Genomic DNA, 15,127 nt, shown 5'->3' on the forward strand with positions numbered 1-15,127 from the left:
AGAGAGAGAGAGAGAGAGAGAGCGAGAGAGGAGAGCGAGAGAGAGCTCTAAGTCTTACAAAAGCCAAAGCAGTATACTCCCCAATTGGAGCGCTGAGGCGCTGGCGACCCCTGCCAAAGTCAACTTCCACCTAATATCCAATATTAGGACGCTTTTACAAAACAGATTTCTGAAACTCAATGACTTGTTCAAGAGACGGAGGAAAAAACACTTCAAGGAGCCTACAGTAAGCCGTTCTAAATCTTATCAGACTTTAAGACAATTACTCCATTCCTTATCTCTCCAAGCACATAGCTGTGGTGGTGGCCTAGATGAAATCACCTCTGCTTTAGGAAATTCAATAATGGCTGAACATTGCTAATGCCCTAATACTGTGTTCCACACTGGAATAGAGCAAAAATAATATTTACAGTACAGTATCAGTGGAAAGGACAGTGGCAAAACTTCAACAAGGAGGTTTCCAGATATTGTGTCGACCTAACGTTACAAAAACATTAATCAGCGCGTTGGGGCGGCGATGATGGGAGTTCACACTGCCAATCATCACTCAGTCTGGGACGTCTAGGGGTTGAGGAGGGGTGAGGGGATGTAGTGATGGAGGGATGGAAGAGTGGAGGAGGGGTTGAGGGATGGAGGAGACGGGGTCCCCCTGTTCTCATCAATGGAATGCACCGGGTCAAACCCCAGACAGGACTTCCCAAACAGCTGCCAAACCGGGGCGACCCAACCATGATGGAAACACAGGGGTGACAAGGGAGATGTGGCTGACAGTCCGTCAAGAGAGGTAGCCCTTCATTGAACTACAATATGCTACACTACAGGTCTCGCCCGTCATTGACATGTACTGTAATGCATTCTTTACATATTAGCTAATAGCTAAGAACTCTAATTTCCTTCCTCTTTAAAACACTTCAGTAAGGTTTCTTAGATAACAATGTACTAGAGGAATCTTCCTAGTTAAAAGCATAACAGGATACTCTGACTTGATACTACCAGACTAGTCTGGTACAGTGCCGTTACCTGCCTTGTGACTTCTACAGAACTGTATAAAAGGGTATAGAGTGCGAAAGAGTAAGTTGGAGCAGATAGTTTACCAGGTTTGGGGCCCTTTCCACCGGTTCCTGTTGAACAAAGTACCAAATAATTAATCTACAAATGATGCACTAAAATAAAAATACACTCAAGTTTAATAAACATATTTAGTTTCATCATTGACACTGTACATTCAAACAGAGTGGTAAAGTTGACAGTGTAAGTGCTTTAAAAGAAATGTTGAAGTCTCAAGTTTCAATGTTCTGTAAATGAGTACACACCTCCTCCTCCGAGGCCTCCTGCTCCTATGCCTCCAGCCCCGCCACCAGGGACCAGACCTCCAGCCCCAACACCACCCCGTCCTCCATATCCTCCAGCTGGGGGCAACATAAGGTCTGGTTAGACAACAGGTCTTTGGCATTACCATCACCATCATCTTCTTTATTGTCAATATAATCATTACCACCATCATCGTCATCATCCTCATCATCACCATCATCAACACTTACTACAGTATGTAAGCCTATAAGACAACACTTCCCTCACTCCATAGCCATTCCCTGACAGCAACACAGAACACACCCAGATGGGGGACAGGACAGCACACTGTGGTTATATAGGTGTGAGGAGAACAGTCTAACTCCCTGAACACTTTGTTAAACCAGACTTAATTACAGTGGTTGTGTCTGAGCACTGTGTTTACCCAACAACAACAGTGTCATTAGAACCAGCACCATGACTAAACTATTAGCTTAGCTTGTGGTCATGTGGTGGTGTGGAGAAGAACTCACACCTTGAGTCATTTAGCAGATGTAGGCTAAACCATGCAAAACTATGCCTATTCTATTCCAGTAGTTTTGTGAAATAGCTATACACTGACTTAAAAAGTGTGGTGGTGTGGCAGTTAATGTGGTGTACTGTAATGGTCAAGGTGTTCAGTATGCATGCTGCTGGGTGTGTCTCTGCTATGACAGTGTGATAAGACGAAGGCCAGATATAATAGCCACTCTCCATATCTCTCTATGTGAGTGGTTGTGATGAAGGTGGCCTGGTACTTGCAACCCAGTTCAGTCCCCTGGCCTGCACGCAGGGGAGCTCAAGCTCTGTGACAATGCTGTGGTTGTGAAAACCCTATATCTGTAGTCATTGTTCACGGAATTACTGTAGGTCTCAACAGCAGCATAGATGCTGTCTCTATTAGTCCAGCTAAGGGACAACTATTAGAGGAGGGTATTACAGTAAGTGTGTTCTACTCACCACCAGTTTTAGCTGGTTTGTAGCCTGCTCCTGCGGGTATCCCACCAGCTCCTGTTGGTAAAACAAGAAAAGAAAAAGAAAAACAGAAGAGAAGCAGAAAGAAAGAGTTATGTTACAGTGAAAGGCTTGACGTTTGTTTTAGCTCTCCCCCCTGGCTGCTTCCTCCCTCCCTCAATCCATCCCTCCTGCTGTTTGGGCCTTAGATAATCTGCTAGCTCTGTGTACTCCGGTCTCTGACCTGACCAGATATCTCGACACAGAGACTAGACCACTGTGGTGGGTAGGAGGCTCTAAATCTCTACATCTCTAAATCTTCTAAGGCTGAATCCCAAATCGCACCCTATTCCCTATATAGTGCACTACTTTAGACCAGGGCCCTGTTACAGTAAAAACCTACGGCACAGCTATGCTTATCCAGAGGGAAATGGTACAGTACAGTGGGAAATAGTACGGTGCGAGAGAGAGAAAAAATACAAGCGATATTGCGTTTCTGTGTATGACGGTAATGATTAAGAGAGCCACATATGAGTCAGCCGCTTCTGACCAATTCAAGTTGCCCGGCTCGGCTTGCCCGTCATTTAACGCTGGTTTTAAGGCTGGAGGTGTGTGATTCAACTGTCCTGGAGGTTGTTAATGTTTTACGTGCTGAACACTAGTGAAACCCAACAGCCACGGTGGGCTCTTAGTGGGTTTGGAGAAGGAGAGCAGTTGTGGTCGTTGGTTGGTTTGTGGTTGAGATGGAGACATGCAGTACTGTACACTACAGGCTCAGGGCTAATGGTTAAACTGTGGGTTGCAATAATAGACTGTGACCCAACATGTGCCTTTATTTAGCCCGAACCATGAAAAACAGCCCCAGACCATTATTCCTCCTCCACCAAACATTACAGTTGGCACTATGCATTCAGGCAGGTAGCGTTCTCCTGGCATCCGCCAAACCCAGATTAATTCGTTGCGCATGGTGTTCTTAGGCTTGTGTGCGGCTGTTTGGCCATGGAAACCCATTTCATGAAGCTCCCACCTAACAGTTCTTGTGCTGACGTTGCTTCCAGAGGCAGTTTGGAATCGGTAGTGAGTGTTGCAACCGAGGACAGACGATTTTTACACACCACGCGCTTCAGCACTCGGCGGTCCCGTTCTGTGAGCTTGTGTGGCCTACCACTTCGCGGCTGAGCTGTTGTTGCTCCACTTCACAATAACAGCACTTACAGTTGACCGGGGCAGCTCTAGCAGGGCAGAAATTTGACGGACTGACTTGTTGGAAAGGTGGCATCCTATGACGGTGTAATGTTGAAAGTGAGCTCTTCAGTACGGGCCATTCTACTGCCAATGTTTGTCTATGGAGATTGCATGGCGGTGTGCTCGATTTTATACACCTGTCAGCAACGGCTGTGGCTGAAATAACCGAATCCACTAATTTGAAGGCATGTTCACATACCTTTGGCCATGTAGTGTATGTTGTGTTTGTTGTATACATAATGCTGTGTGTGTTGTATACCTGGTTTTGATATTGAGACATCTTAAGGATCGGACCCTTTTTTTCAATTTTCGCCTAAAATGACATACCCAAATCTAACTGCCTGTAGCTCAGGACCTGAAGCAAGGATATGCATATTCTTGATACCATTTGAAAGGAAACACTTTGAAGTTTGTGGAAATTTGAAATTAATGTGGGAGAATATAACACATCAGATCTGGTAAAAGATAATACAAACAAAAAAACATGCGTTTTCTTTTTTTTGTCCTGGAAAGTTTGCTATTACTGACAACAGTCATGTTAATCACATTTGCGCACGTTAGCTCAACCGTCCCGTATACTGGACACAGATCCCGTAGAGGTTAATTGATTGTGTAAAGTAGTACCTTATCAGTAACGTGCAGTCAGGGTAGGCAGTGCCATTTATGTGAATACGAGCTTTTGTGCTGAATACATTACGTTGTTACAGATGTCAAGCTTATGGGCATGTGGCAGCAGTGTGTAGGAGAAAGGTTCCTAGGTGTGAGAAGTGTGCAGAAGGGCATGAGACAAAGGAATGTGTAGCATTTGGGAAAGTAGTAGTATGTGTAAATTGTAGGGGTGCCCATTGGGCTGGGGATCAGAAATGTCCAGTGCGAGAGAGGCAGGTTGGTGGTTTCCAGGGTTAGAGTAGTGCAGAAGTTGTCATATGCTGAGACAGTGAAGAAAGTAGAGGAAGATGGGTCAAGGGGGAGGGATCCTGAGAGGAGTGGTGAGAGTAGTAGATCTGTACCAGCACAGGGGGATAGGCCAACAAGTGATATGTTTCAGTAAGATTGGATTTTTTAGAATTTATAGCAATGGTTATCAACTGTACTGCTGGGATGGAACGTAAGTCGGAGAACATTTTGGTTGTGGTGGCAGCTGCAGAGAGGTATTTGGGTGTGCGAGACTTGACGTCAGAAGAGTTACAGGGTGTGTTAGGTGGTGGTGTCCCATCCTTTCAGGCTGTTGGCCTGAGGTAGGACTAAATAGATTTAAATAGTGGAGTAGGGTGGTGGGTTTTAGTGAGTGTATGGTTAGATAGTAGGGTATTTATTGATTTTCTTTATTATTATTATTTTTAGCAAAGTATAAGGGTGTTATACTCCAGTCAAGTAGGTGGCGGTAATGCAACATTTATTGGACTCAAACCGCCGTTAAACCTCATTGAAGAAGAAGAAAGTTAACATATTGCATCTGAAACAGTTTTCAAAGTTGGATTTTCTAGCAAAACAAAGGGTTATAAGGGATGGAAGACCCACACCTGATCTTAGGGACTTACATCAAAGGAAGGGACAGAAATAACAAGATCATTTCAATCTGAGTGGTATCAATGGAAAGACTGGCTCTGTGGACAACAGTCAACAGCCTAGCCGGCCTCAGACCTCATCGCACGTCACTGTACTTTATATAAAGAGACATGTTGTGTAATGTGTTGCACTGTGCAGTCGTAGGTAGCTAATATGTTACCTGGGTAGAGACCAGCACCTGGTCCAGCTCCTCCTGCTCCTGGTCCGACTCCAGCACCAGCCGGCACGTACACACCTGGAGAGACAGACAGGTAACATACCTGGTCAGGGACAGCTCTGTATGACTTCACAACACTAATCTAACGGTCCAACATGTAGACTGCAATCCATAGTTTTTAAATGACTATATTCCAAACCTCAGCCATGACCAACACTAACTTACGTACCCACAGCCTAACCCTCAACCCATTGTACAGCTAACCACTTACTCCTTATTCAAAGTAATCTTGAATCTAGACAACCCAAAACCTAGTCTCGCTTGCATGTGGGAAGAGTCAAACCCATGATGTAGTGCAAAACAAAACTATGGTACAGTAAGAGGTCAAGGCAAAGTCTGATTATCAAAAAATGCCTTTGTTTTAAGCTAACAGTGATATGAGGTACTGCAGTTGGAGGAACAGGGAACATTTTGACCAAGTCTTAACACTGCATTTTCATGTTCCCCGTCTCTCCTGATTTCCTGGCCGAGGCCCAGCCCAGTCCCGAGATAGACGTTCTGTAGGTCAGACATGGCGGCCTCATGTGTAGAAGGAACTGAACTGAAAGAAGAAGAAGAAGAAGAAGAAGAAGGAGAAGAAACGACTAGTTGTTCTGGGACGTCTAACCACAAAGCTCTCCTCTGGGAGCGGTGAGCTCAGGCCTCAATTATAACGTCATATATTTGAAGGAAAAACCTGGTTTGTATCACCTCAACACGGTGTAGTGTAGAAGTGGGGACCTTAAAATGATGTAGATTATATTTAATGACTCTTACATGTGTTGTTGGTGAAGACTAATTATTTTAAGCCACATTTTCCCTCATGTTTTTGTTAATGCAGAATATGGTGTGAATGTAAGCAGTGCATTGGTATGTAGTCCACTAAGTCCAGTTATTAAGTAGTTAAGTACAATATTACAAGTTATTACAAGGTATTACTGTATGTTCAATTTTGGTAGTATAATGGGGAATAGGCCTCCTGTAGCTCAGTTGGTAGAGCATGGTGCTTGCAACGCCAGGGTTGTGAGTTTGATTCCCACGGGGGGCCAGTATAAAAAATGTATGCACTCACTAACAGTAAGTCGCTCTGGATAAGAGCGTCTGCTAAATGACTTAAATGTAAATACATGAAGACGGCCCTTTTCTGGTGATGTTCAGTTGGGCAAATGGGGGAAGCAGGAGGGAAAAACCCTGTGGGTATGCTGTTGGTGCATAGAGTGAGGTTTGGCCATGGTTTTACGTAACATGCTGTGACATTGTAAAAAGTTTACTGCCACCATTGCCACATCAATGTTCTCTCTCTCTCTCAGCCCCTAGGAGGAGTTTAGCATGTGGGATGTCAATGCTACTCAACAAGGGAATCAGCAAGAATGTTTGTCTGCTACAGGCTAAAGGATTCTGAAATATACTGTAATACCCCTTAACTGTAAGGTAGGAAGAAGGGAGAGAGAGGGAAAAAGAGAGGGAGAGAGGTGTGTGTTAGAGAAGGAGAGAGAGAGAGAGAGAGAGAGAGAGAGAGAGAGAGAGAGAGAGAGAGAGAGAGAGAGAGAGAGAGAGGGGGGGGGGAAATAAAAAAGGAGAGCCTTTTGGCATCCCCCAGCCTAAGAAGGCCATGAAGGAATGGAACAAAGCAAGTTAATAAGTCAGCTCATGTAGTCGTGTTTTTGGTGGAAAGTTAACATAAACTGTGAAAATCTACACTGGAGCACAACACTGCGCCTGCCGAAGCCCACACTGAGTCACTCGTTTGGAGAGAAAGGTTAGCGAGGACAACAGAGTCAGTCATATTCACATAAATCCCCCAAATCGCACACCAAAATCTGATTAGCAGAGAGGGAAAATATTTTGTCTATCTGGTCTGTTTTTGTTTAACAGAGAAAATCTATTCTCAATCAAACTCAGTACATGCCAGCAGGGATTTGTTTGGTTGCGCTACGGAGCTAGAATTCTTAACATGTTTTTTATGAAGGTGCATGTTGTTTTAAAAACACTATGTTTAGGAGTGTAAATAGGGGTCAGTTTGAATGACTGTTTATTTCAAAGAGCGTGGCAGCCGTGTCCTTGGAAAACAAATGAGCTCACAGCTGAAGTGGTCCGAGACAGATCAGAGAGAGGATGCTCTCTAGTCTAACTGCTCCTAACTGAGACGGTGAGGAAGTTGGATGATGGGAAGAAGAGGTGATCGGGTTTCCTTACTGTTTGGACTTGTGGTCTTAACGGCTGGCTGAGTGGTAACAACTTGCTAAACACACGGCTCAAGGTTCCAAAGGAAAAAATGGAAAAATGTGCACATGGCTGAACATTCAGAGAGGGCTGTCCAGGGCACAGCATTACACTCTAGAAAAAAAGGTGCCATCTAGAACCCTTTACACAGAGGGTTCTACATGGAACTCAAAAGGGTTCTCTTATGGGGACAGCAGAAGAACCCTTTTGGAACCCTTTTTTTCTAAGAGTGTACAATGTTTTGCAAAATGACTGCATACTCTGAGGAGTGTGAAAGTCAATGGATTAATTTGTGTATGTGTGTGTTCTTAAATGTGTTTATGCTTGCTTGTGTCTGTCCACTCCAGTCCATTTCGGAATATAAGTGTGTGGTTGTGTTCCACTCTCCTCCCTCAGCTCAATCAATGCAATGCCATGCCAGCTCCATGGCAGAGCCACCATGTAGTGTCCTGTACTTTACCAGCAGGGTGGAATGATTGTTCTCCACTTCAACCCGACCTGCCAGACCCTCATTTCACAATCAAAGGGAGGATTTCCTGTCCCAGGGTTGAAAGGGAGGGCAGATGGAGTGAATGTAATTTCTGCTTCAATTTTCCCCTGGTCAGAAGCCCATCCTATCATAACTACTGTAGTGTAGCTACCACACCATACTAATGGGCAGGGACAAACACAGCAAGGGGCACTGGGTTCACAAGAACCAACCCAATAAGGTACTCATTGACCTCAGCTAAGAAATGTGAACTATGCTGTCCTACAGAATGAAGTCATTGGTTTCTTATCGTTCATCTTAATGTCGAGCTCAAACTCAAAGTGTTCTCTAAGAATGATTTGGTCATGGGAGTCTTTTGGAATGCATGTGATTGGAAGTCATACCGGAGGCAAAGGAGACTGACAGAATTAGCCTGCAGTTATATAAGTAACCAATAAGTTACCAGTAACCTGCTTTAAATCCCATATAGGACGTAAAGTAGTTTCTATCTGGTCTTCACCGTGAACATAACATGCCATTTCCTGCATTAGCAATCTATATAGTTTATAAGTCAAACATCTGAGAAATTATTGCACACGATTACATGGTTTCCCATTAAACGGATCTGGCTTACTTCTGAGGCACTGGAACAAACATCTTATTTAGTCTACGATGTTTGAACCATGTTTTGGCATCCTCCATTAGTCAATAACATTGCTCTGATTGTTTTGAGTTCAAGTTGAATGGGCTCGTTTTTTCCACGAGACTTAAGCTAACCGATTTATCCCTATAGGGCGTATGCGCTCTATGTTTAGTTTACAGTTTGAGTATCAGCCAGAGGAATAAGCACTGACATGTTTACCGACCATTAGCTGGCCATGAATTTTAATAAAGCCAGACCAAACAAATCCAAAACTAGAGAGCCGAATACAAATGAAACCTATTTTACAAGCCTCTATGTCTGATGGTCTGTTCATTGAAACCCTATGCAGGCCTATAAGGGCCCGAGGTCATTGCAAAGTTGTAGAGCAAAAAAATGACTTCTAATGACTGGATGGCAAACAAATGAGTGATTTAATAGAGCAGAACTTGTTTTCCAATCCAAAGCATGCCTAATTCATCCATGGTCATTGATGGATTTTCCCCTAATAACTGTAATGAGAGACATGTTCTTTAAAGGGACAGTAAGGGACATGAAAGACTATGGCGACGTGAGTGTTTGACTCCAATTAAGAGAAAGCTGGTGACTAATATAGTCACTTTCAAGACCTTGCGCTGTGGGTGTCTAATAATTTGTCCTTTTTACAGGATAATGAAACACCTGGAAGTCTATGGAGCACATGTGCACCAAGTCGCACGCGCGCACACACTTAGCTAATTGCTAGCATTCTCCACCCCTTGTTAAAAGCTTAGTGAACCATTACGACTCCTCTCCTGTCTCCAACCTCTGACTCTGAGAGCCTTCAGAGATCTTCAGGCTAAGCCTGAACCCGTACCTGGGCAGAGGAGGAGACGATGAATATGACGAGTCTCCTCTCTAGCCGAGTTAGCTACCATTCATTTTCCCTTTAGACAGCTCTGCAAGTGTTATAATGTCAAAATAAGTTTGTTACTTACCAAATATGGAGTTTCGCTGAGCAAGTAATATCATTTACTGCTGTCACGGCCGGAATGTTCTTCCAAAAAAGGTCTAAATAAAAATTTACAAGCAACCCAAAAAAAATATTGTCTGGAAATAATATATGTACGAAGTGCGCTTGCGCCAAATCCACCTCTTCGGAAAGATCACGGTAAAATGATACCTTATATTGTCTGCTTCAGAAAGTAGCCACACCCCATGACTTTTTTCACATTTTGTTGTGTTACAGCCTGAATTTAAAATTGATTAAATTGAGATTTTGTGTCACTGGCCTACACACAATACCGCATACTGTCAAAGTGGAATTATGTTTTTAGAATTTCTTACAAATTAATTAAAAATGAAAAGCTGAAATGTCTTGAGTCAATAAGTATTCAACCACTTTGTTATGGCAAGCCTAAATAAGTTCAGGAGTAAAAATGTGCTTAACAAGTCACATAATAATTTGCATGGACTCACTCTGTGTGCAATAATAGTTCTTAACATGACATACAATTATCTGTAAGGTCCCTCAGTCGAGCAGTGAATTTCGAACACAGATTCAACCACAAAGACCAAGGAGGTTTTCCAATGCCTCAACAACATTGTAGTTACTCCACAATACTAACCTACATTTCAGAGTGAACATATTCCAAAACATGTATCCTGTTGCAATAAGGCACTAAAGTAAAACTGCAAAAAAATTGGCAAAGAAATTAACTTTATGTCCTGAATACAAAGCGTTATGTTTGGGGCAAATCCAACACAACACATCACTGAGTACCACTCTTCATTTTTTCAAGCATGGTGGTGTCTGCATCATGTTAGGGGTATGTTTGTCATCGGCAAGGACTAGGGAGTTTTTTGGGGGGATAAAAATAAATGGAATAAAGCAAAGCACAGGAAAAATCCTAGAGGAAAACCTGCTTCAGTTTGCTTTCCAACAGACACTGGGAGACAAATTCACCTTTCAGCAGGACAATAACCTAAAACACAAGGCCAAATATACACTGGAGTTGCTTACCAAGACGACATTAAAAGTTCCTAAGTGGCCTAGTTACAGTTTTGACTTAAATCGGCTTGAAAATCTATAGCAAGACTTGAAAATGGTTGTCTAGCAATGATCAACAACCAACTTGACAGAGGTTGAAGAATTTTAAAAAGAATAATGTGAAAATATTGTGTGATCCAGATGTGCAAAGCTCTTAGAGACTTACCCAGAAAGACTCATAGCTATAATCGCTGCCAAATGAGATTTTAACATGTATTGACTCAGGGGTGTGAATACTTATGTAAATAAGATATTTCTGTATTTCATTTACAATAAATGTGCAGAAATGTTCACTTTGTCATTATGTGGTATTGTATGTAGATGGGTGACATTTTTTTTGTATTTAATCCATTTTGAATTCAGGCTGTAACACAACATATATGGAATAAGTCAAGGGGTATAAATACTTTCTGAAGGCACTGTATACCACCCCAAAGAAAAGTTTTGTTTGTGAATTAAATGAATGACACAATGAATGATGTAATGATTACCTTAACTCAAATGTATTTATAAAGCCCTTTATACATCAGTAGATGTCACAGAGTGCTATACAGAAACCCAGCCTAAAACCCCAAACAGAAAGCAATGTTGATTTAGTCAATATGTAATAAAAAATGTTTCCTATGAGTATTCCTCAGCAATGATCAGACTGGCGTGTGTTCTTCTAATCCATTTTCCTTGATCGTAAGACAAATGATGCCAAGCAATTTAAACCAACTGGAACTGAAAAAATAAACAAAAATGATTGGGCCATATTTTTACTGCAGGCTATGATTAGCATAACCTTGGGCCTTAGCTGATGCACATTTTATTCCTTCCCAGACCATATATAGAATAAACAATTCTATAAATCAGATGGACTGCTGGACATGTCTACATATCACACTTTGTAGATTAGTCAGTGGTTAACAATTATAAATAAAATGAGCATGCCATAAAGCATTATTAAAACTATGCAGTTACTAATTTTTTCAGATTCCTCAAAATGATTTTATGAGCTATTCCCAAGAGTCTGATCCACTGCTCCGATTTCCACCAATCAATGTATTTATCTAAAATCGTTAATGTCTGTCATCATTTTTTGCACTGGTGTTTAACAGTAAAATGCTCTCTAGTGACCTTCAATAAATTGCTTGGAGCACTGTCTTAGAATCACACTTTAACATCACTTTACCAGTTTTATGCGAAGAACTCTTCAAAACTGAGACATAATTAGATATTTCTCTGTCAGTGTTAAATATACAAAAAAAATATCAACTTTTTGGGGGACATTTTTTGTTGTTGTTGACTTTGTTGACTTTGCACATGAGCGGCAAATTACTCTCATATGGAGGCAGCGTTTTGTCACATGCCGTCAGAGCAGAATTCCATGACAATGTCAGAGTCATTCATCTGGGAAAGACTTCCCATAACATCCATGGAAGACCCTATCGGCCTGGAATTACGTGCATCTGCAAACAAACACTAACAACTGTAAGAATGTATGAGTACTTTCTGAAAGCACTGTACTTAAATTAAATATTATTGCATTATGTGTAGCGCGTGTAAAATAAGAGGTTGATATGACGTTCATACACTGCGGTAGGTGATAAAATCAACAATCTTTCTGGAAACTGTACTGCTGCTGGATCAGCCGACCTGTGCATGGAAGTAATGAGTGATTTTATTGGAGGTGCCGAAGAGGTGGATTTGGCACATGTGCACTTGATCAAAAACAATACAGATTCTTTCCAGGTAATACATTTTTTCGGTTGCTTGTCAATTTTTATTTCGACCGTTTTTGCAAGTACATACCGGGCGTGACGGTGGTAAATGATGTTAGTTGCTCAGCGAAACATATTTGTGAGTAACAAACGTATTTTGACATTATAACGATTGCAGAAGTGTTTAATGGGAAAATGAATGGTAGCAAATTGCACTCTTAGAAAAAAAGGTGGTATCTAGAACCTAAAAGGGTGCTTCGGCTGTCCCCATAGGAGAACCAGTATCTGGGCAGAGGAACGAGTATCTGGTTCCAGGTAGAACCCTTTTGAGTTCCATGTAGAACCCTTTACACATAGGGTTCTACATGGAACTCAAAATATTTCTACCTGGAACCAAAAAGGGTTCTCCTATGGGGACAGCCAAGAACCCTTTTGTAACCATTTCTTCTAAGAGTGTGGGCTAGTGAGGAGACTTGTCATATTCATCGTCTCGTCCTCTGCCCAGATACTGGTTCAGGCTAAGCCTTAAATAAAATGTGTCTAAATATGTTTGGAGTGTTCCAGACACCTGACATTTACGGAATCAACCCCTTCCATCCATTTATTAATCACACCTTCCATCCCTCCATCCATCCATGTAAATGAAAGTGTGTCTGTGTCTGGCAAAGCCTGTGTGGCCTGCAGCAGGTCCAGGTCACCCTCCCTCCCAGAAGGTTCTCTGTAGATAAACTAACGTAATATCAGCCTTCCTATTCTGACTGAAGTGAAAGGCTCAGTCTTAAAGGTGGCTGACATCCTGAGACCAGGATCTACAGAGCAGTGCAGCAGAGCGGAGAGGAGAAGACTCCCTGGTTTGTGGCACTAAGCATCAACAGCTATCGGACGTCTGGCCTACTTTTTGTCACAGTTTAGCATTATATTTTCCAGAACCAGAACACAAGGTGGGTCAAAGAAAGGAAAGTGTGAGTCAATCTTGATGACAGAAGAAATCCCTGCCTCTCTCCCTCCACCTGTCTTCCCTTCCTCTCCTCCCTCCCTCCTACTGAACTCAAGGCCCCAGCCCCAGCCGCTCTGACACACACATCTGTGGAACAGAGCATAAATGTAAAGTATGCAAAGTAAAATAAACAAACGACACACAGATGGCACTATTTTAAAAGGAGGCAGAATTCTGATCTCGTCATCGCCACTAATCTCCAGCCCTTCAATGTCTCTTCGCGGGAGGTTGACATAGTGCATGATCTCTCTCCTTCATAGGTTCAGAGAGACGATGTCTATGAAAAATAAAATAAAAAAGGTTTCGCAACAGCTACAAATTCCTTCTTCCTTCGTAAGGTTTGAAGATGTTATAGACGGTGTATTGAACATGACAGGAAAGTAAACTATGGAATGACAGTCTGAACTTAACAGCAAATTGCGGCTCGATTCCAAATAAACATACTTCATCACGTCTTACACAATCTGTTAAAAGGACAGAGCAAAAGTAAGTATGTAACTAGTAGTCTGCTTATTGCCTATGATAAGACTGGCAGTTTCAAGGATACAGGTTACTTTCAATAACCATCCAAGGTAAATGTAATTTTTATGTTCAGAAAAGGACATGAATCATGGGATATTTACTCAAGATTTACCCTCATTCTGGCAAGCATAAGTACACTGTAGTTCATTACTACACACTTACAGGGTATGACGAAAAGTACAAAATGTGTAAATTCCAGTCTTTTCTAAACCAGAAATGTCAGCTAAGTTCGAACAGGCCCCCACTACTGTCATTTGATAAACTAGGCTAAAATGTATGTTGGTATGGGACCAGGTCCAAAGATGATGTACTACCTTTGGTGTTAACAAAACAAACCAAAGATTTATATAACACCTAGGTTGACATCACTTAAACGAAGACTGAGTAATGTCAAAGAGCAAATAACCCATGTTTACTAAAGAAACATCGGTCACATGTGTATTAACCTACCCTTTTTTTCAATTTTCGCCTAAAATGACATACCCAAATCTAACTGCCTATAGCTCAGGACCTGAAGCAAGGATATGCATATTCTTGATACCATTTGAAAGGAAACACTTTGAAGTTTGTGGAAATGTGAAATTAATGTAGGAGAATATAACACATTAGATCTGGTAAAAGATAATACAAACAAAAAAACATGGGTTTTCTATTTTCTTTTTTGTTCCATCATCTTTGAAATGCAAGAGAAAGGCCACAATATAATATTGCAGTTTAGGCGCAATTTAGATTTTGGCCATTAGATGGCAGCAGTGTGTGTGCAAAGTTTCAGATTGATCCAGTGAAGTAATATAAATAATAATAATATGCCATTTAGCAGACGCTTTTATCCAAAGCGACTTACAGTCATGCGTGCATACATTTTTTTTTTTTTTTGAAGTATTGCAATACTGGACTATTTTGTATCAAGTCTGCTCAAATGTGCCGAATTGGTCAATTAATACATTTTCAAGTACATCACTATAGAGAACATACAAAAATGATATGGTAATACAAAATGTAAGTTTACACACTCCCAGGAATGTCATACATGATGGATTGTTAGCTTATACACTAACTTTCACACATCTAGATGGCCGGGCGGGGTGGGTGTGGAGCCAGAGACAGCAGGGGTTCAAACTGTAGAACCCAGTTCCTACATTTGAATATAAAAATGGATTTTATCAAACAAAACTATGCTACATTTTATCTCTGGGACCCTTAGGATGACAAATCAGAACAAGATTATTGAATGTAAGAACATTATTTACC

At 41.6% G+C, this 15,127-nt stretch overlaps 1 protein-coding gene across 1 annotated transcript in view; it reads right to left on the bottom strand.

Annotated features, from left to right (window-relative positions):
- The window catches only part of LOC311106107 (uncharacterized protein), an 82,270-nt gene that overhangs the window by 56,082 nt on the left and 11,061 nt on the right, over window positions 1-15,127 (bottom strand). The window contains exons 2-5 of the mRNA XM_084148422.1: window positions 5,258-5,332; window positions 2,290-2,340; window positions 1,314-1,409; window positions 1,095-1,121 (exon numbers count right to left, since the gene is read on the bottom strand). Of these exons, the coding sequence (XP_084004548.1) occupies window positions 1,095-1,121; window positions 1,314-1,409; window positions 2,290-2,340; window positions 5,258-5,332 (249 nt within the window). The remainder of the gene's footprint in view (window positions 1-1,094; window positions 1,122-1,313; window positions 1,410-2,289; window positions 2,341-5,257; window positions 5,333-15,127) is intronic.

The sequence above is a fragment of the Coregonus lavaretus genome, assembly GCF_964263955.1.
Source record: "Coregonus lavaretus genome assembly, chromosome: 30".
NCBI classification, from domain to species: domain Eukaryota; kingdom Metazoa; phylum Chordata; class Actinopteri; order Salmoniformes; family Salmonidae; genus Coregonus; species Coregonus lavaretus.